General features: G+C 47.8%; 1 protein-coding gene across 3 annotated transcripts; it reads left to right on the plus strand.

Annotated features, from left to right (window-relative positions):
- Window positions 1–2,740: 2,740 nt before the first annotated feature.
- DAO (D-amino acid oxidase) lies at window positions 2,741–20,400 on the plus strand. 3 transcript variants are annotated; one of them, XM_054995710.1, is made up of 12 exons: window positions 2,741–2,837; window positions 6,336–6,533; window positions 8,016–8,130; window positions 11,036–11,112; window positions 11,984–12,049; window positions 14,223–14,277; window positions 15,195–15,299; window positions 16,149–16,231; window positions 17,193–17,310; window positions 17,786–17,884; window positions 18,963–19,102; window positions 19,618–20,400. In XM_054995710.1, the coding sequence occupies exons 2-11, from the start codon at window positions 6,340–6,342 to the stop codon at window positions 19,092–19,094; spliced, it is 1,044 nt and encodes a 347-aa protein (XP_054851685.1). In that variant the 5' UTR covers window positions 2,741–2,837; window positions 6,336–6,339; the 3' UTR covers window positions 19,095–19,102; window positions 19,618–20,400. The 3 variants fall into 3 exon arrangements, with proteins under 3 accessions (XP_054851685.1, XP_054851684.1, XP_054851683.1); XM_054995709.1 differs by having other exon boundaries at window positions 19,743–20,399; XM_054995708.1 differs by lacking the exon at window positions 19,618–20,400 and having other exon boundaries at window positions 18,963–19,238.
- The last annotated feature ends 1,850 nt before the right edge of the window (window positions 20,401–22,250 follow it).

The raw sequence follows: 22,250 nt of genomic DNA on the forward strand, positions 1-22,250 counted from the left end.
GCTTCCAAATCCATGTACTCTGTACCAAATTGCTATCCAGATGTATTAGCTAGACTCAAAAGATCTCAGTATATCTGAGGCTGACAAAGCAATCCGGTTGAAAATGAGACTGACAGCTGCTAGTTTGTTTTTAAAACCTCTTCTCCAGTTAGTTGGATGCTCGGTACAGCTGGTGGGACAATGCTACGTATAAGCAATGCACAGTAAGAAATAAATATTGAAATATTCTGTTACATTGTACTGTGGCCAAGAAACAGATGCCAGAGTGGTTGTATGCAGAAGAAGTGGCTCGATTCAATGGCTGCCAAGACAATGGCCCTTAGGGATGGGGGGTAGATGTTATGGACCAGAGTACAGACTGCTCATCAGGCAGACTGAAGATTCAGATGAGGAGGGGGCTGAGCATCGGGCTGAGCATCTGACATCACCACAGAGGGAGGCGGTTGAGACATCGCCAGGAACCCCTTTGATGTGCAAGGGGAGCCCCAGAAGTCTGAGCCAACCTTCTGACTTGGACCTAGAGCCCATTGTAGCGCCTGAGGTTTTTCCCCAACTGGTCCCTCAAGCCCCACAAAGCCCTGAACCAACTGTTGGAGTACTCACCACCATAATCAGGTGTGGCACCTTTACGAACTGGCCACCTGCTCCTGGAGGGGCAGAGCTTACGTCTCTGCTTCCTTGCAGGAGTATTTAAGGCCTGGCCGGGGAGGGAGAGAGCCTGAGCCAACCCTTCCAGGGGAGCCAGTCCAGCACCATTAGTGCTGTAGGCGGACAGAGTGGAAGCCACCCCTTGCCTCCCCTCCATGACTCGTTATGTTTCCATGGCTGCTATGCACGGGGAATGGGCTGGTGGGTGGTCAGAGGGTGTGTGTGGCTGCTCTGGCATGGGGTCATGGTCCCTGGATCTCACACTCCCCCACACCACTGCTGGCATCCAATAAAACATTCCCCTTGCCAATGCAGGGGTAGGAGATCCACCGTGGACACAAAGGAGCAGTTGCCGTGGGTCCAGCATCGAGGGGTTGTGGACTAGTGTCCTGGCCAAAGAGATGGATCTCCATGGTGGGTCACTCTTGCAGTTTGTGAGGGTAAAACATATCCCTGAGTTTTTTGCTCCCCCAGTGGGGATCGAACCAGGCCATGCTGTCCCAGTGGAGTGCCTTTCAACTGAGATTCGCCTGTCTGTGCAATGGAGTCTGCCTGGCCCCATTGAGGCCTTAAATTGTCTGTCTGTCAGGGAAGGAAGGAAGGAAGGGAAGGAAGGAAGGAAGGAAGGAAGGAAAGATAGGATCCCTTCACAGTCTCCCAGGTCCCCTCCTTGTAAAACATATTAAAAGATGGAAGCCCTTACTTATGGAGCCTAGTTAAAGTGAAAAGTTTTGGCCCGGTACCTAAAAGAGGTGCCAGATAACCGCAAGGGGAGTGCGTTCCAAAGGTGAGGTGCCACCACTGGCAGCGCCCTGTGTCTGGGCTCCACTTACGCAACTTCTGCGGGAGGGCACAGAGAGCAGGGTTTCTGAAGGGGATCTCAACTGGTGGGACGGCTTATACAGAAGGCGGTCCTTTGACTACCCTGGCCCCAACCTGTCAAGGTCCACATAGGTAAGAACCAGCATTTTGAACTGTGTCTGGAAAATGACAGGCAGCCGATGCAGATCTTGCGACAGGAGAGTGATAGAGTTCCTGTATCCAGCCCCTGACAACAGCCTGGCTGCCACCTTCTGAACCAATTCAAGAAATGAGCACACTGCTGTTATGTATTGGGCCAGCGTCAGGTCAAGCTAGGCTCCTCAGGTCTGAAATCCTATTGGGTAGTAATTAGCAGCAGCCAATCGATTCTCTGGGATGCGGGCCAATTGCTGTTTGGTTAACAAGTTGTGTTGTATTCAGGGCATGCAAATAAAGGATCCGAGTTGCATGTGTTCCTATTGGTGGGTCACTGAAAAGGGTGTAGTTTGGGTGTATATATCTGGCTCTTTTGGGAGCGCGGTGTTTAATTGTATTTGCAATAAAGATGGTCTTCGTGAGCTGAAATCACTGCCTGGCTGAAATCACGATGGACCCAAATCAGGAACTTAATAACTGCAAATAATCAACACCCCATACAACGGTTTACAATCCTAGCCTGTGACATTACACTTGCGCACACACACAGCCTCTGTTAAAAACCTGGACAAAAAGGAACGTGTTAATATGGTGCCTAAAACCAGCACGGCTAGATGCCAGGTGAACCTCTGCTGGGTAGGAGATCCATAAACCCGGCGTCAAGGTGGAAGAGGCCTCCTCCTTGTAGCTCCAGAAGGTGGGGTCACACAGGGAAGGGTCTGTCAGAGGACCTTAAAACTGTTGAACGGGGAACCTTAAAAGGGCTGTTCCCTCTTTACAGGGGTTCTCATTGTTTGAGTGTGAAACCACCTGTTTTCAGAGTATAATTTGCGGATGTTTTTAAAAACTCCACACAAGGGGTCTCTTGCCCCTAAACTCCAGTCTTCTGAGCCTCATAGTAAGCATGGGCTGCTATGGAGCAGCTCCCTTGGGGAATGGAGTCGTCCAGGAGACATGCCAATTCTCCTCCCCTGGCAAGAGAGTGGTTACTCCACCTCCTTATCTGCAGAGGTTCATTGGGGAACTTTGACCACAGGCAGCTGGCCTGTGTAACAAAGTTTGTCTCTCTCGTCTTGCAAGCAAACTTTGGAATTTGTTCTGCTTGTAAACAAGACGCAGGGCTATAGACAGAAAGCCTTTCTGGAAGTGTGCTTTTGACACGCTATAGACGTGGGAGTCTGGTGTCTTGGCATTGCTGCCGCTTTCTTTGCCTTCAACTGCTTCTGGATCAGGTTAGTGGGAACAGGGCAGATGACTGGGCAGGAGAAGGGAACGGAAAATACCTGCTACCTACTGAATTGCTATTTGCAAATAGGTGAATACAGCCATGTAAAGTTTCAGCTGTCATGGGTGAAAAACGCAAGTGGTTACCAGCTCTGGGCTGGGAAATACCAGGAGATTTGGGCGGGGGGGGGGGAGTTTCAGCCTGGGGAAGGCAGCATTGAAGAAGGGCTGAAGTTCAGCAGGCTATAATGCTATTCAGTTTATCCTCCAAAGCAGCTATTTTCTCCAGGGGAATTTATCTCTGTCTTCTGGAGATAGTTGTAATTTTGGGAAATCACCAGGCCACACCTTGAGGTTGGCAACCTTACTCTTTGCCCTCATGATTGCAAGGAAACCTTTACAGAATGGCAATTTCCACACACATTGAATAATGCACTTTCAATGCACTTTAGCAATCCTTTGGAAGTGGATTTTTTGTTCCACACATGGAAAAGCAGTTCCAAATGTTCACTAAAGAGTATTGAAAGTGGATTATCCAACGTGTGTGGAAGCAGTCAATGTGTGGCTTTTAATCCAGAGTCGGGGTGGGGTGGGGGGTGTCTTTCTAGTCTTCAAGAGTTGGAGCTTGCTTTCCCTTTCTCATGGCCTCCGGTTCTGTTGCCTCCAGCCTAAATGTACCTTCATTCCTCAGAATAGCAGTTTCCCTTCTGTTTGCAAAGAATCTGGGGCCGGCTCTGAGCCACCCACACTGGGCTCCCCATATTGGACCGAAACCTTCCCCTCTTAGAAACCAGTCCATGCACCTGACTGCAGCTTGTGGCGCTCAGACCTCAGCCTGGCAATCAGTGCCCAGCCTTTTCCTTCCTGGCACCCCTTCCGCTAATGATGACATTTTTGACCCGTGCAGGGAACTTCCTTGCAACAGGGGAAGGTTCCCTAGGCTGGGGAACAGGGATCTTGAAGTTCCAGACCAAGGGATTTTATAGCGACCCAGTTCTTCCTCTTGCTATTGCAGGGCATTGCTCAAGAACAGAAAATTGTGGATGTCTCAGAACAAACAAATTCAGGGCTTTTAGAAACCTATTCTCTCTCTCTCTTTAAAGTGAACATAGCTAAACATTTCTCACGTTTTGTTATTTCTGGCGAGAAAAGTCCCTGCCCTTCGCAGGGTTTCCTTCTGCCGCTGTCTTTCTCCGAAAGAATCTACAGCAATAACAGAACAGCCATTCAGGACCCTGCAGGGAGGGGAGCCCGAGTTCCCCGGCACGTGGGTGCAGAGTTTGGACAACTGAAAAGCAGCCCTTTCATTTCGGCCTTCCAGCACACAGAGGGGTCTATTGTTAGCCGGCGGCTGGTGTGGACACTGCTAGAAGATGCGCCAAGCTTGCAAGGCTGCCGAGGGCGACATACTGACCTAGAAATCACTCGCTGGGCGCCTTTATCTTACCCCCCCTCCCATCCGCATTCTGCCTATAGATTCTGGTGTTCTGACTCTGAGTGATACGAGTATCTCCACACTCACACATCCAGCCTAGGCATGCTCCATCCTCTCCGACAGCGGCTTATCAGAGCCAAGCTACAAGTGACGACTTACACAGGTTGGACACTTGTCAGCTTCCCTCAAGTTTTGATGGGAAATGTAGGCGCCCTGGTTTTACAGCTTGGCTCTCCATTACAGCTGCAAGACCAGGATGCCTACACTTCCCATCAAAACTTGAGGGAAGCCGACTAGTGTCCAACCTGTATAAGATGTCACTTGTAGTTTGGCTCTCAGATGCCCTGGGAAGCTCTCGACAGAGTTGCCCTTTGGTCAGTTTTCCACTGCCATGATCAGCTCCCTCCCCTTTCGGGCCAATTGCTAGATGAGATTTTTCTCATATAATGGAGGGAAATGGAAAGAGTTTGGTTTTTAATGCCTTTCCGGAAAAGAGTTTTCTTGCCCTCACCTTTTAAGACATTTGCTGAAACCAGTTTCCATTTTCAGCAGAGGCATTTCTGTGGCTCAAAAGCAGCTTCTCTAAACACTGCTTCAGTATTTGGCATCTCTCTGTGTCCCTTGCTCTCCCGATAGAGACAGAGAGCTGAGTGCCCTAGAGTAGGGTAGGGGTCCCCTATTTTTGGAATTTTGAGGCAGGGTAGCACTACACTACAAAATAGCTGCCACAGGAGGAAGAGCCAAGTACACAGACACAAGAGAAATGACATGGGAAGTATAAGCACGGGGTGGGGGGGGAAAGAGGAAGAAGAAGAGGCAGCAGCCACCACCGACACCCAAGGGGGCTAAAACACACACACGCACACACACACACAGAGAGAACAAGGATGACCAGTAGGTGAAAGGGAGGATATAACACAGAGAGAGGAAGAGCAATGGGAAAACGGAGGATAACACACACAGAGAAGACCACGGGGATGATAGAGATATACAGAAGAATTTGTATGAAGGCAGATAGTCTTGTCTTGCCTTCACAATAACCCCACCTAGGGTTGCCAGCCTCCAGGCAGTGGCTGGAGAGCTCCCGGAATTACAACTGCTTTCCAGGCCACAAAGATCAGTTCCTTGGAGAAAATGGCTACTTTGGAGGGTGGACATTGGCATTATTCCTTGCTGAAGTCCCTTCCCTCGCCAAACCCCACCCTATCCAAGCTCCCCCCCCGCCCCGCCCCAGATCTCCAGGAATTTCCCAACTTGGAGCTGGCAACCTTAGTCTTGGGTCAGGCTCTGTCCTAGTTCTTTTCGGATTTGGGTCTTCTAAATGTTGGCCACCCTGTCTCTTCAGCAGAGGAAAATGGAGGTAGCCATCTGCTGTGGATTATCCTCAGTACCTCGTATTCTGCAGTGAACTGCCCCGACTATGAACATTGCGCGCGAGTCTCATGGTTAACACCCACTGATAGATCTCTCTTCCATTCATCTGCCTTAGCCATCTCTGCTATAGGCATCCCCACCTCTTGAAATAGTAAAAAGTCCAGTAGCACCTTTAAGACTAACCAACTTTATTATAGCATAAGCTTTCGAGAACCACAGTTCTCTGACAATGCATCTGACAAAGAGAGCTGTGGTTCTCAAAAGCTGATGACGCATCCAATGAAGAGAACTGTGGTTCTCGAAAGCTTATGCTACAATAAAATTGGTTAGTCTTAAAGATGCTACTGGACTCTTTACTATTTTGCGACTACAGACTAACACGGCTAACTCCTCTGGATCTATCACCTCTTGAAGAAATGCATTCCATATGTTACGTATGGTGAATGGTAAGAAGTACTTTGTTTTCCTTTAGGTACTCTTTATATGTTTAATGGCCATTGAGTTGGAGCCTCATGGATCTGCTCCATGAAACAAAGGCACTTACTCCTTGCGTGAGAGTAAGGTGCATCTGTTGACTCTGACCCTCAGTAACATATAAGGGCTTCTCTCCCTGTAAGCATACCTAAGAAAATTCAGAACTTAGCCACTGGCTAGACTGGGTTCCACGGTGTTCACTGGGAGTTTGTCTTCTCGACAGTGCCATGCGTGTAGCTGTGATTGGAGCTGGCGTGATCGGACTGTCCACGGCCATCTGCATTCATGACCAGTACCACTTGACACATCAGCCACTGGAGATTGAGGTGTATGCTGACCGATTCACACCTCACACCACCAGTGATGGGGCAGCTGGACTCTGGCAGCCATACCTTTATGACAAGGGAAACGCCCAGGAAACGTAAGAGCAAAATTTCCTTCCCGCTCACTGACCAAATCTCTAACCACCTTTGCCGTTAAGAACTTCTTTTCTGCATTGTATATGTGGCTTCTTCAGTAAGGGATGGCTGAGCCTCTGTTGCTTGATTTCACCAGCTCTGTCGATTTTAATTAAGCATGCAAAACAAAACTTCCAAAAGAAAGAACATAAATAGCTTCAGGAGGCTGGCGAAGCCTTCTTCTTGCAGATGTCCCAACTGGCATCTCTCAGCAGCACATTTAGCTGGAGTCAGCTTTGAAAAGAGCTGAAAATGGTTTGAGAGAGAGAGATCGCTCCCCAAAGAGCGCACATGTATTTCTTTGATTCTGTGGGTTGTTTTTCATATTTGTATCCTACTTTTCATACAGCCATGGTCACTCCGAGTGGCTTGGCATAAGTCAAGAGGGAGACAGATGTTCCTGCCCTTGGGCTCACAGACCTCAAAGACACGACACCAAGGGGAAGGGGAAGGCAGAGGAGGGAGATGATTTCTCAGGGGAGGACATATTTCAAAGTTTTTATCTCTTTCATACTACCTTAATCTGAAAGTAGTAGAAAAGAGCAAGAATCCAGTGAACAAAAGCTCCTACGATGGTTGTTGTGGGTTTTCCAGGCTGTATTGCCGTGGTCTTGGCATTGTAGTTCGTGACGTTTCGCCAGCAGCTGTGGCTGGCATCTTCAGAGGTGTAGCACCAAAAGACAGAGATCTCTCAGTGTCACAGTGTGGAAAAGATGTTGGCAGGTCATTTATATCTACTCAGGATGGGTGGGGTTGAGCTGGGTAGATATAAATGACCTGCCAACATCTTCTCCACACTGTGACACTGAGAGATCTCTGTCTTTTGGTGCCACACCTCTGAAGATGCCAGCCACAGCTGCTGGCGAAACATCAGGAACTACAATGCCAAGACCACAGCTATACAGCCCGGAAAACCCACAACAACCATCGTTCTCCGGCCGTGAGAGCCTTCGACAATACATCAAAAGCTCCTACCCTACCACCAGTTTTGTTACTGGACTCTTGCTCTTTTCTACTGCTACAAACAGACTAACACGGCTACCCATCTTGATTAAGCTGAAAGCAAATTCTTTCATCTCCAGGCTTACTAATAGCATGTCTTGATTTGCTGGCAACTGTGGCATGTTCTGCCTTGGGAGCAGGCTGGAGTAGGTGATCTTTCTGTGCCCTTTTGGTGCCTGAAGGAGCATTTGGAGAGCATAATAGGCATGCAGTGTACTTCCAACAAAAGCCATTGTCCTTTCATTATATTACCCGCCTGCCTCCGCCCCCACCCAACCCATCTTACTCTGTGATTTGGAAGTAAATCATTCGAAACAGAGAGCAGCTTTTAAAGACTCATGATATCCCGGGGCAAATCCCAGCTGTACCTTTAATTTGCAATGTGATGCATCCTTTGATGCTAGAAAAAAGGAAGACTTACCTTGTGCTATTTAATTTTACAGGCTCTGGAATAAAGAGACTTTTGATTACCTGTTGGAACACATTAATTCTCCAGAAGCACAAGAAATGGGGCTTTTCTTGCTCTCTGGCTACAACCTCTTCACCCAGCCGGTCCCAGTAGGTAGCTCATAAAGGCATTTGAACCATTATTAGTGGTCTTTGACTGGGGGGGAGAAAGGGGCCCAAAGCCTGGACCAGGGGTAGAAAACATCTCATTTCACCTGGTTCCTTGCATTGCTTACAAGGCATCTGTTTGATTTTCTCCCATTTTTAAAATCTGAACTCCAACCCCATCTCCAAGAGCTGAAATCATAAGAGAGTGGGTTTCCTGGGAGACATAAAAGCAGGATGTGGCTCACAGGTTTTCCTAGATGGAGCAGTATAGTGTCTGAGAGCCAAGCTACAAGTGATGCCTAACATGAGTTGAACACGTGCCAGTTTCCCTCAAGTTTTGATGGGAAGTGTAGGTGTTCTGGTCTTGCAGCTTTATTAATTCATTTATTTCCCTGGTGGATGGGAAGGGGGGGCGCCCGGTGAGAGCCCGATGCCTGCACTCCCCTCCCGACCGCATGTTCTCCCTCCCATTCCATTTGGTCCACATTAGAGCAAAGCTTTTTTTTTTTTTTTCCTACAAAACACTACACAGCACTACACAAGACTATCACAAGGAAAGGGGAGAGGGAAGGGACAAAGGGGGATGGAAAAAGAAGAGGGGGGGAATGAACTACATACACTAAACACTACACTTCAATGTTTTCCCTTCATACTGTCATAATACAAAAATAGCTCCATAGGATAATGATGGAGTGGTTAATCATACAGAGAATAAACATTTCAAATTCTGATTAAACTTTCCTCCCCCTTCTAGGTCTCGGACGCAATTCTCTCTGTGCAACCGCTGTTGCGGTGCTCTCCTCCTCCTCCCCCCCCTCCGGCTTCTCCTTTTCTTCGTTCTCGGTGCAGCAGAATTCCGGGTTTTTATCCTCAAAATCCTTTAGTTGATCTTCTGATAGTATCTTATAGGCCTGATCTTTATATCTAAACCATATTCCTTCCGGGAATAACCATTTGTACTTTATTCCATGGTCCCTCAGAAGAGCTGCAAACTTTTTATACTTAAAACGCCTTTTCCGGACTAGAAATGGAACGTCCTTCAAAATCTTGACTTTCAAACCCATAAAGTCCAAATCCGCATTGTATGAGTTATATAGGATGGTGTCCCGAATCTTTTTAAATGAAAAGTCAATAATGATCTCACGAGGCAACTGTCGCTTTGTTGCATATTTTGAAGAAGCCCGACGGACCTCCAAAATGGTGCTTTTAACCTCTTCTTTAGTCGTCCTCGCGGGTATCGCCAATAGTTCCGAGACCACCTCCCACAGATCCTCATTTTCCTCCTCTTTCACGTTTTGGAGATGCAAAATTGTCTGCGTTCGTTCCATCTGTAGCCCGATCAGCTGGTTCTCAACCAACTTCAGCTCCTTTTTTGTAGCCTTCACAAGTGACGCACTTTCTAGAGCAGACTTCTCTGCCCCCCCCGCTACTTCCTTAATGGTTTTCACTTCGCTTTCAATTAAGCCCACCCTTTGATCAGTTTCGTTCAGCTTGTCAACAAAGTGTTTTATGGCTTCCACCACCGCCCTGCGCACCAACATTAGAGCAAAGCTTTAATGTGTTAGATTGACCGCTCTGCAAACTTCAGTTAAATGGGCTTTTACACAGAGAGCCAAGATGCAAGACCAGGACGCCTACACTTCCCATCAAAACTTGAGGGAAACCGACAGGTGTCCAACTCGTGTCAGGCATCACTTGTAGCTTGGCTCTCAGTCCTGCTTAGAGGTGGGCACGATCCAAACAAAATTACTGATCAAGCTGATCGGGGATCGGCGCTGGCAACGACCCCAAATCACCAATCCACACCGGTCATCTCCCGTTTCCGATCCATGGATCGGGGATCGGGGAGGCCAAAGCGGAGGGGCGCCCCGCTGTTCCCAGCTATGTGGGAAAGTGGGTGGTGGCGGCGACGGGTGGGTCCGGCGGGCACGGGGAGGGGACGTTCATACACACACACACACTTAGAGCAGAGGGGGGGAGTTTTTAACCCGGCGACGAGCCACCTCCCCTCAGGGAGGGGATGTTCTCACTCACACACACACACACACACACACACACACACACACACACACACACACACACACACACACACACACACACACACACACAGAGAACAGAGGGGGGGAGTTTTTAACCCGTCCCTGCCTCTCCAAATAGAGAGAGACACCCCATCAACATGTTTCAGCCAGCTTTTAAAAAAAAGCAGGGACAGAATCCTCCATTCCTCCCCACCCAATTTTAAAAGCAAGCAGCCAGTCTTCCAAAAGCATATTTTAAACACACACACAGAGCCATGAATGAGGTTTTCCCACAAAATACAATGTTTTAAAAGCAGGTTAAAAACAGAGAGTGACAGACAGAAAAACAGCCATTCCTCCTACAAAGCCCCGTTTTTTCAAAAAGCAAAAAACGTTTGGAGTGCCCATGGCTACAGAACACCCCCTTCCCCCTCCCTCCCCTGGCTGTCTTCCATCTGGTGAGTGCGTTGCTGCTCCATGGTTGGAAGGAAGCCCTGTTGATCAAGGCAAGCTGGGCTTCCATTCGGGTTTCCAGGGTGACAGAAGGAGGGCAAACTCAGCTCAGGCATTCCCCTGGCTCCATTGCCAGGGGAATAGATTACTGGCGCCGGAGTGACTGGATCTCCGATCAGATACCAATCACCCCGATCAAGCCCCGATGAAGCCCCCCCCCGAACGCTGGATCGGTCGCCGTGGACGGCACCGATCCACCAGGTCCCGATCGCGCGAACGCCATTATCGTGGGTATTTTTCTATTGTAATGCCGATCGTGCCCATCTCTAGTCATGCTACAAGAATCGGGGGTTTACACTCCCTTATACCAGCAGGAGTTTATAGATTGTTCCCTCACTTATCATATCAATGGGCTCGAACTTTTTTCTTTTCCATAGGATCCATCATGGAAAGATAATGTCTTGGGATTTAGGAACTTAACGCAGAAAGAGCTCGAGCTCTTCCCTGGTTACAGGTATGGTACCTTGCAGCTTAGATTTCAGGTGACTTGGTTGGTTGGTTGGCCGGTTGGTCAGTTGGTTGGTTTACCATGTCACATAGGTAAACCAATGGGTTGCCGATCTCCAGGTGGGGCTGGGAGATCTCTACAACTGATCTCCGGACTAAAGAGATCCATGCACCTGGATGAAATGGCTGATTTGGAAGGTGGACTCTAGGTAGAGTTGCCAGACTCCAGGTGGGGGCTGGAGTTCCCCTGGAATTAGGACTGATCTCCAGGCCGCAGGGATTAGTCGCTCTGGCGAAAATGGCCTCTTCAGGAAGTGGACTCTGGCATGATACCCAGTGGAGCTCCCCACCAACTCCTCTTGACTCATCAGGCTCTGTCCACAAACGTCCAGGAATTTCCCCACCCAGCGTAGGCAGCCCTACTGAGTGCTAGTTTAGGTCAGGAGAAAAGCCGGGCGTTGTTCCAACTGCCCCACATCAATAGCATAACAAGAGCAGAGTAACTTACCCGGTTCTAAGCGGATAGAAATATAACAAGCAATGTTAAACTACGTCACAGTTTAGCCTGTAGTCCAGTTCCCATCGTTAGCTGTACAACTACTGCGTAAACTGTTTGCCAACGAGTTTGAATAAGGCATTCAGCTTTGAAGTCCTTAATTCAGTTATTCATCATTACCAATAATAGAATTACTATAAATGAACTCAGCAACGTTCTTGGTGGCCTCATACTTGGCATTACTGGGGAAGCGCGGCTGCGTCCCAGGACAGTTTTCCTCCCAAAGTCGGATGGCACCCAGCCCCGCTCCAGCCGGGGAACTTTACTCAATCCCTCTTCAGTTTTTCAGACGGCATCATTTCCTTCTTTTTTCTGGTCGCAGTTACGGCTGGTTTAATACAGCCCTGATGCTGGAGGGCAAGACCTACCTCCCGTGGCTCACAAACAGGTATGCCTGAGAGAACATTTTCTGCTTTCTGCCTGATACCGCTTGGCAACAGCCGGCTCTGTTCCGGTCACTTCAAATTAGTCCATTTTAAATTGTATCATATTTGTTGTAACCAGCTGGTTGATGAATAAAAAGTCTTTTTTATTCATGGATAATAAAAATACTATCCACAGGTTACTTTCCATGGCTCCCAAAGAACCCTGGGAAACGTGGCAGCTGTGGAAAAGCCCCGTTTTATTTACATCAGACAAGGAAGCTCTTGGCCTGGAGTTCCCTCTTGTCAATACATTCCTGCATTTATCAGTTATTAATTTTGAAATACCAAGGCAATCTGGCAACTGACATTCCTTTGAGGATGACCCAAGGAAAGCCCTAGAAAAGCCCGCCTCCTTCTCACCATGGAAAATACTAGCATGCAGTTTTAAAGATGTCTAGTAGCATATCCCGTCCTCGAGGGATACAGGACCTGGGATCGGATGTGTGTTTTATCCAAGGCCACCTTTGCTAGGAACACCTGTCTTACACCAACTGGAAAAGAGAAAGAGTCCAGTAGCATCTGTAAGACTAACAAAAGGTGCGGTAGGGCATGAGCTTTCGTGAGTCACAGCTCACACATTTTGTTAGTCTTCTAGGTGCTACTGGACTCTTGCTCTTTTCTGCTGCTACAGACAGACTAACTGAAGAAGTGAGCTGCAGCTCACGAAGGCTCATACCCAACCACAAATAGTGTTAGTCTTCTAGGTGCTACTGGACTCTTGCTCTTTTCTGCTGCTACAGACAGACTAACTGAAGAAGTGAGCTGCAGCTCACGAAGGCTCATACCCAACCACAAATAGTGTTAGTCTTATAGGCGCTACTGGACTCTTGCTCTTTTCTACTGCTACAGACAGACTAACACGGCTACCCGTGTTGTTTTGGGTGGGAAAGAACCAAAGGCAAGACGGGAGCACCTAGTGTTCTAGAAATCTCTGGAAATCTTCTCTGTGACTGGCCTGTGCATGCACAATCCCAATATGGGACTGCACAGAAGCCACAAAGATGAACCTTCAGTTCCTCTTGGCCCTCAGCACCTCCCACGCTCAATCTTATAGAAGGGGTGTTTTTTCTGCATGACTTAAACCTGATAAGACAGATATTGATCTTAAAAATTCACCCTGCCTAATCCAAGTGGGCAGGTGTGTGGGGCTTGGAGCGCTGCCAGTTGTGGGGGGGGGGGGGCACATGACGCTAGTCTCTTCTTTTAAACTAGGAATTTTCCTATTATGAAAATAATCTCTCTCTCTTGTGTCCCAATTTTAAAAGCCTGCCCCACCCCCTCAAAAAATCCCTCCACCTTAGATGGGGCAATAGAATCTTCAGGTGACACAGTACATAAATAACACATGGGGAGTGTGGTGGGCTGTAAAGACCCCTGACAAAAGAAGCAAATTCAGTACTGGAATTCAAGTGCCACAAGAGAGCTGTGATAGGAGCAGTGCATTAATTAAACCCTTATAGGTTCCCTGGGAAGCCAAAGTACAAGCCACAGAGGAGTTAGGCAGGTAATTCTCTGCTTCCGTGATCAGGTCACTGAGCTATTCCTGATGCTGAGACATAGCAGGGAGGCCTGCTTTCAAAATAGTAAAAGAGTCCAATAGCACCTTTAAGACTAACCCACTTTATTGTAGCATAAGCTTTCGAGAACCACAGCTCTCTTCATCATGTACATTGTCAGCTTTTGAGAACCATGGCTCTCTTCATCAGATGCATCTTGAATTGGCCCCTTTCCCTACATCTGATGAAGAAACATGCCCAGGTCAGAGAGCCATTCAAAGTCATAGATACTCCTTCACATAACTCTGTTTTCCAGCCGTTCTCACAGACTCTATAAGTAAACCTTTTCATGTACTAGAGTGACTTTTGATTCCAGGGGCCAGGTGGGCAACCATGTTTGTCTGTAGCAGCAAAATAAACAGGAGTCCTGAATAACTTTTGTTAGTCCTTAGGTGCCACTAAACTCCTGTTTTATTTAAGTGACTCCAGTCCTAACTCCAGGCGGGAGGAAAAGGGGGTTCCTTCCTTGGGTTTTCAAAATCTGGCGAGAAGAAACAAAGACACGGGATTCTGCTTGCACGTTCGCCTTAGGCAATGGCTTCCTCTGTGGCTGATTTAGTAGCAAATGTTCTTCTTACAGGTTAAAGGCACGGGGAGTCAAATTTTTTCATCAGAAAATCAACTCTTTCCAAGAGGTTAGTTGGAAATTTAAGCATCTATAATGTATATTGCGGAGACACGTAAGGACCAGTCAGAGACTTCCTCTTCTCCATCCGTGCAGAGGATTTGGTCCAAGGGAAAATCCATTTTAGGAATTTAAATAGGGTGGCATCCATAAGAGGACTATCTCCAGACATTTGTGGTGGTGAGAATTAGGGTATCTATCTGTCCGTACGTACGTCTGTCTGTCCAATCTCCATTTCCAGTGAAGAGCCTGTGGTGCCATATTTGCTTTCTCCTTCCCATTTTGTCTTGAGAGATAATGACTGGCCCAAGGCCACCCAGGGAACGCCACCGGCTGCCATGTTTTGTCTTGTGTCTCTACAGGGCTTTTTTTCTGGGAAAAGAGGTGGTGGAACTCAGTGGGTTGCCCTTGGAGAAAATGGTCACATGGCTGGTGGCCCCGCCCCCTGATCTCCAGACAGAGGGGAGTTGAGATTGACCTCCATGCCGCTCCAGCGGCGCGGAGGGCCATCTCAACTCCCCTCTGTCTGGAGATCAGGGGGCGGGGCCACCAGCCATGTGACCATTTTCAAGAGGTGCCGGAACTCCGTTCCACCACGTTCCAGCTGAAAAAAAGCCCTGGGTCTCCATAACTAAAAGGACCAGAGTTTTACGAGAACTGAAAATTTAGGAACAGGGACCAGAATATCCTTGAGGGTGGTTATTAGAATCCCCTGCTGGGATTTTCAGCATTTGTAGAAGAATGACTACAATGAAAACAAGCTAGTTAAGAGACAGGCATTTTCTCAAATATGGGTAATTGGAAGAGAATCACGGGGTGTGATATTCGAGGCTGTAGACTGGTGTGAGTGGCCTTTGATAAGTTAACAAATAATTGTTCTGCCTAGTCAAAGGAAAAATAACTTTAAAAATCTGGTCTTTTTGCTAGTTGATGGCTCAAGGAGTGGATGTCATCATCAATTGCACTGGGGTTCGCGCTGGAGAGCTGCAGCCAGACCCTGAGTTGCGCCCAGGTCGGGGACAAGTCATCAAGGTGAGGCCAGGCTTTGGAATGCATTTTTCTCGTTACGAGGAGGCAGGCTTCAACTGGCATCACAGGAAAGCTGCTGGCCAGTTGGAGACAGATGATTCAGTTCAGCAGAAAGCCAGTCTCTGCAACATGTTGCTCGGGTAAAAAAGCCAGGGCTGCTTTACACGGGGGAAATGGGGTCTTCTTGCTTGCTCTTCGTGTCCCTTCAGCCCTGTTGGCTTGAAAGCTGCAATATTCCTTCTGGCCATCTGCTGTGGTGGCGCTGCAAAGTAGCCCAGGTCAGGGGAACAGCCCCCCCCTCCCCTTGCAAGCTGCCACAACGCAAGGCATTAAAGTCCCCGGCATGAGACTCCCAGCTCCTCAGGGCCAGGAATTATCTGCAGGAGGTTTTGTGGCTGAATGGGAGGAGCAAGTCAGGAGAGCAGCTGGCTCTGCGTGTCCTGTCAGGAACAGGCCCGGAATCATACAGGTGAAGACAAGTTCCATAAGGAGCTTTTGCTTGCTGTGGTAAGGAAGCAGCTGCCTGCATGAATGGAACGGGGCACTTTTCTAGGGAAAAACAAGGGTGGGTTACGGCTGCAATTCATTGCATTTGTAGCAGCGCCAACCTGTTTGACAGAGTTTCAGAAACAAAAAACAAACTCTGACCAGCTTCGAGGAGCTTACAACAAACATTGTGAACACAGGAGAGGACAGTTGCAGAGGTGGGGGGGGGGATGTCTGGAAGAAGCTCAAATTGACTCATAGCATAGGCTCCTTTCCTTCAGGGTTCTCTGGGGGGGGGGTGGATGCTGGATGAGAACCAAGGAGAACCTTCTGTACCCACTTTATTCCCCTTTTTTGGTCCTTCAGGTGGAGGCTCCCTGGGTGAAGCATTTCATCATCACCCATGATACTGAATCTGGAATTTATAATTCACCTTACATCATACCCGGGTAAGGAAAGTTCCTCAGGGTACAGCATCCAGAGGAGTTAGCTGTGTTAGTCTGTAGTAGCAAAATAGTAAAGAGTCCAATAGTGCCTTTAAGACTGACCAACTTTATTGTGGCATAAGCTTTCGAGAACCACAGCTCTCTTCGTCAGATGCACAGATGCATCTGTTTCTTACTGCACAGATGCATCTGACGAAGAGAGCTGTGGTTCTCAAAAGCTTATGCTACAATAAAGTTGGTTAGTCTTAAAGGCGCTATTGGACTCTTTACTATTCAGGGTACAGCAGAACCTGCTGGGAGGGCCCAAATACATCCTTGAAGCTGTTTCCTTGCACCTGTTCACTGGGCCAATTCCATGCTTGGTAGCTGTTATGAGTCACACCACAGGAAGGGGACTGCAGGCTTGAAGGTCACCTTTGGCACCCCTGTTTGGCCTTCTGGGACAGACATGAAAACAGCCCTGGAGCAAATGGAACTGAGTGGCTCCTGCAGCGTGGGCTCAGCTCCCATCTGGCTCGCTTACCCCTGTCGTCGTCGTTGCTGTTGCTGGGCGTCAGAGCCATGCGAACCCTGTAGGATAGTCAGCACCTCCGGGGCTCCTTGCTCCTGGCCACCAGTGGCCCTCTAGAACAGCAACTTATTAGGAACTTTCCCAGCAAGTTCAAGGGCCTTCCCCGCCCCCCTTGCGAGCCACAGAGGAGCACCACTGGCCATTGCCGTACACTGTGTTCTAGAATCTGTGGGAGGCTGCAACCATTGCTTCTCCCACGTGCAAAGATGCAGATGGGAAAGGATCATGCCTTGGACACCAGGTGCAAATGCCTATTTCAATCACTGGGCTAGAAGTGTCCGCAAAGCACGACTATTTTACAAAAGCCACCCTACCTCACAAAGCCACCATGTACCTGTGGACATTGGATCAGGGCCTGCCCAAATGCTGCCTAACCCTCTGCCTTTGGTTTAGGAGCCAGCGCGTGACCTTGGGGGGGACTTTTCAGCTGGGAAACTGGAACGAAGAGAACAGCTCTCGTGACCACCGAAATATTTGGCAAGGCTGCTGCCAGCTGCTCCCGAGCCTCCAGGTACACTGGCATCACCAGCCCCGCCATGCTGCAGTCTGTGAGGACAGCAGCCATCGCTGGCAACCTGCAAAGGAGCAACAGGCCAAGAGCAGGTGGAGCCTCCATGTTCAAAGGCAGTAGGCCACTGTGGGCCAACAGCTGGGGGAGAGTCCCTTCCTCTCTGTGCTGCTTCCGCAGCTGTTGTGGGAAACAGAACATGGGATGAGATGGATCTTCAGTCTGATCCAACGGGGCTCATCTTCCATACCAAAGACAACCGTCTCAAGGCTGGGAGAGATGATGGGTTGGACCCCACAGATCCGTTCTGCTCACGGTGGCACCTTTCTTTGTCACGATCCGCTTGCACCAGGGGAAAGTAGTACCGTCAGGGGAACGGATCCCCAGGACTGAGGTGGCTTTCTCTGTCATTGCCATTCACAGCTCTTATGTTTTCTTGTGTGTGAGTGAGAGCTTGGCAAAATGTTTTTGTTTCCAGAAAGCCAAGATAGTTGATGAATGGACTGGCCTCCGCCCAGCCCGGCCTAAAGTTCGGCTACAGCGCGATGTTGTTCGCCATGGACTTTTACAATCAGAGGTAAGCAAGTTTCTGGGTGTACAAAGTCCAAAAGTTGTGCTCATAGGATGGGTCAATTAATTCTGTGTGTGTCAAGTCTTGCATTATGTTCAGTCTGTGATCCTTGTACATATACTAGCTTGCAGGGCTTTTTTTCTGGGAAAAGAGGTGGTGGAACTCAGTGGGTTGCCAGCACAGGGCAACTCTTGGCGGGAGGTAGTGCCCCTGGTACCACATGCGTGTGCGCAAAGTGCACGCACGCTCCCAGGACCACACAATGATGTCACTTTGGGTCAGCTGGAACAAGGGGGGATTTTTAAAAAAGTTTAAATGCCCTTGGCGAAAATAATCACATGGCTGGTGGCCCCACCCCCTGATCTCCACACAGAGGGAAGTTTAGATTGCCCTCCACGCCGCTCCAGCGGCACGGAGGGCAATCTCAACTCCCCTCTGTCTGGAGATCAGGGGGCGGGGCCACCAGCCATGTGACCATTTTCAAGAGGTGCCGGGACTCCATTCCACCACATTCCAGCTGAAAAAAGCCCTGCTAGCTTGTCTGGGCATCTTGTTTTGTCTAGTCTTTGAAAAGACAGTTCCAAAGAAGGTCTTTGGATAATTCCTAAGACAAAAACAACTGGGTCTATCTACACAATGCATTTAGACCAGTTTTACACCTATTTGACTGTCAAGCCACCCCCTGTAAGAGCCCTGCTGGGATCTGTAGGTGAATGAGGCTGTCAGATTTCTTTATTAGAACGCCCAACTTTCCTCCCTCTCAGAAAAGGACGCACATCCTGGAGTTCCCTTGATAGACAAACTGTGAAATCAGATCAGGTCTGCAATGTGGATCCCCACCCCACCCCACCCCATCCCTAGATCTCTTGCCCAGTTAGCACCAATCACCACAGCTCCCATCTCCGGGTTGTATCCTGCCACTCCCCTTCCTTCCAGTTCAAGGAGATGTTCTCCAATGGACGAGGCTGGCGCATGGGAGGCAAGCTCCTTGTGCCAGAGGAAACGGCTGCCACTCGCTGAGCGCAGTGTCAGCAGGATACAACCCGCATTCTACTCTTGCATTTTCTTTGTTTGCTTGTTTTAGGTGATTCACAACTACGGCCATGGAGGTTTCGGGATCACCATCCACTGGGGCTGTGCATTGGAGGCAGCCAGATTATTTGGCAGGGTCCTAGAAGACCGACAGCGGCCAAAGCCATGCCACGCCAAGCTCTGATTGTTTAGGTAACGATTCTCGACTCTCTGCTTTGTTTTTCTTGCAGGGCTGATCAGATTTTGGAGAATGGGGGAGGCCGGTTCCATTTCTTCTAAATCGTTTTCTTAATGAGTTTTATTGTAGGAACTGAGTTTTATCATTGAATGATTTTATGTGTTTTATGTATGTTTTAATGTGTTTTAACCTGGTTGTTACTCCGCTCTGAGCCTGCCATGGGAAGAGCGGACAAAAAAATAGAAGAAATGAAATGAAATGAAATGAATGGATAGTGGTTAAATTGAATTCAGACAAAATAGAGCAGATGTTGGTGGGGATGGAAGATGATACAGAAGGGACTGGCTTGGATGGGTTGTTTTGATAGATGCTTTTGTGACCTTCTTTTTTGGGGGCGGGGGAGGTCGTTTTAGGTTTAGAGCAGACAAAAAGCAAAGGTCAAAAACCCCATTATTGTAAAAATTATTCATTTAATCAACATAAAATATCAATTGTGGAATCAAACTATCTAACATTGCATCATTAACAGAGAAACAAGAATAGAGCACAACAAACTCAGCTGATATACTGATCTCTTTTCTTCAACATGAAAACGTGCCTAGTTTAGAAACTGGACATTCAAACACAAGAGAAACATTCAGTGTTCTTTTTCAGCAAGCATTGAGAAATACGAAGACCACTCATCACAGCAGAGGCGGAGAATCACTTTTCCCTCTCGACAGCATTGCACTTTTAACAAACGGATGGGCAGAATTCTGAAAGCCAGAATTAAGATTAATTCCACAAGACCCCTTTTTAAAAGAATGAACCAACAGTATTGTATCTGTTCCCAAGTGAAAAATTCAGAACAGGGTTTGGAATGGAATCTTTGGAAGAGTTTATTATATACATTGTTAAACAGAAGTCTAGTAGCAGCTGAAAGATGAACACAGTTTATACTGGAATAAATAAATTGTACTGGAATAAATTTTGTCAGCCTTTCAGGTGCCACCAGATTTCTTCTTAATTCTTCTGCAACAGAGTAACATAACTACCCTCTCTGGAATTATATCCTCTAGTGATTTTATTATCTTAAAAAACCCAAACACGCATGGTTTCTGAGCCTTCATAACCTGTAACGTATTCATTCTACAGGATTTCCCCCCCACAAAAAGTAGAAGAAACTTGTTTTGTATTACTCAAGAGAAATCCTGTGAACTCAAATGATGCTTGATTCAGCTTGACAATCCTTTTTTACAGTCATTATTCAGCAACAGCTCTTGTTGTATGCAAGCAGAACCACTCCTACTTTCTCATAGTATTTAATAAAATATACAAAGCAAACATAATTCCTAGAAGCTTTATGCGAGTAAGTCAACGCTATGGATTCACCAAAAAACCAGTCTTTCAAGCAACCTTCTTTGGGACAGCACCATAAAGCCTATAGATTGGATGGAGCCCATGATGGCTTTTTTTACTTGAGCATGGGGTTGCTAACCTCCAGGTGAGGCCTGGAGATTTCCAGAACTGATATCCAGACTGCAGAGTTCAGGTCCCCTAGAGGAAATGGCAGCTTTTGGCAAGTGAAGTTGCGTTTGGAATGACTGGGGGAGGGGGGCAAGATACAGCTTCATGGCTGTGTCTTCCTGATCCCTCCTTGAAACTCTGCACGTGCCTTTTCACTTTAAAAGTTAAAGTACATTTCGCATGCAGGTGAAATGTCATCCCACCCACCCCCCACCGCCATGCCCATTTGGTAGCTATTTCAGTGTGTAAATGTTGTACAGCGTTGAAATTGTGCCGGGGGAAAATGCAGAAGGGTTTTGAAATCTGGAAGGCAGCAGTTTAGGCTATGCCAATACGAGCTTAGAATGCTCCCCTGCTTCTATCAACATGATCCTGAGTCTTTTATGGTAAGATCCTTTTTCTAAAGGTGGCTGAATCTGTGTTCCTTGGCCATCGTTGGACACATCTCTTGGGGAAAAATGCTAAATATGTGGATCTTTGGCCTTTTGTATTGTTTGGCATTTTAGCAAGTCATTTGAAGGACCATGCTCATATTAACTTTTGCAAAGCAGTTTGAATAAAGCAGTTTAAATTTCGATGTATTGTCGAAGGCTTTCACGGCCGGAGAACGATGGTTGTTGGGGGTTTTCCGGGCTGTATTGCCGTGGTCTTGGCATTGTAGTTCCTGACGTTTCGCCAGCAGCTGTGGCTGGCATCTTCAGAGGTGTAGCACCAAAAGACAGAGATCTCTGTCTTTTGGTGCTACACCTCTGAAGATGCCAGCCACAGCTGCTGGCGAAACGTCAGGAACTACAATGCCAAGACCACGGCAATACAGCCCGGAAAACCCCCAACAACCATAGTTTAAATTTCCTTGGAATGTTTACCTAGGCCGTTTTCACACGGCTTACCAGACATGTAGTATCGCGCCGAGCTCCCGGAACGACAGCGTCTTCCTGGTGCAATTTCGCATGAGAACAGTAGTTCTCGCGCAAAATCACGCCAGGAAGACGCTGTCGTTCCGGGAGCTCGGCGCGATGTTCCATGTCTGGTAAGCCATGTGAAAACGGCCATCATTGACGGCTGAAACTGTGGCTGGAAACAAACAGTTTTTCTACTTCTGCTACTTTTGTCTTTGGTCATAACAGGTTGTGCAGTTTTTTTGTACTGTTTTCAAAGACTGCGATGCCTATTTGACCAGAGACAAAAGAAATGGGAAGTAAAGCTTGTCTCAAATCACTTTCAGTTCTCCGTCTCCAGCCTAAGTCAGCTTCTTGGTCATCCAGCGACATCTTCCAGGGTCTCAAAGAAGGCTTCAAATAAGATCTCTCAAAAAACAAACAAACAAAAAAGCACACAAGCTTAGTTGCATACCTCTGAGACTACATTGAGTGAAATGGCTGGCTGCACGTGTGTTGCACCCTAAGATCAGTTCTACAAGAAGAGACAAGCTGTTGACATTTTGACTAGATGCTCCCTTCTCAGCCGGGCATCTCAAAAATATCCAGAGGACATGAGGAAGGCTTGGTTTCAGTCCGTGTTGCTTTGTTGCTCATTCATCAAAACTTGCAGTTCAAATTCCTGGCCAGTGATCAAAGCAGGCTGATGACGTTTTGGTGTTCTCCGCCAACTGCATTATATACTTGATGACATCAGGGCTTTTTTTCTGGGAAAAGA

This window comes from Eublepharis macularius, chromosome 13 (genome assembly GCF_028583425.1).
Source record: "Eublepharis macularius isolate TG4126 chromosome 13, MPM_Emac_v1.0, whole genome shotgun sequence".
Taxonomy (NCBI): domain Eukaryota; kingdom Metazoa; phylum Chordata; class Lepidosauria; order Squamata; family Eublepharidae; genus Eublepharis; species Eublepharis macularius.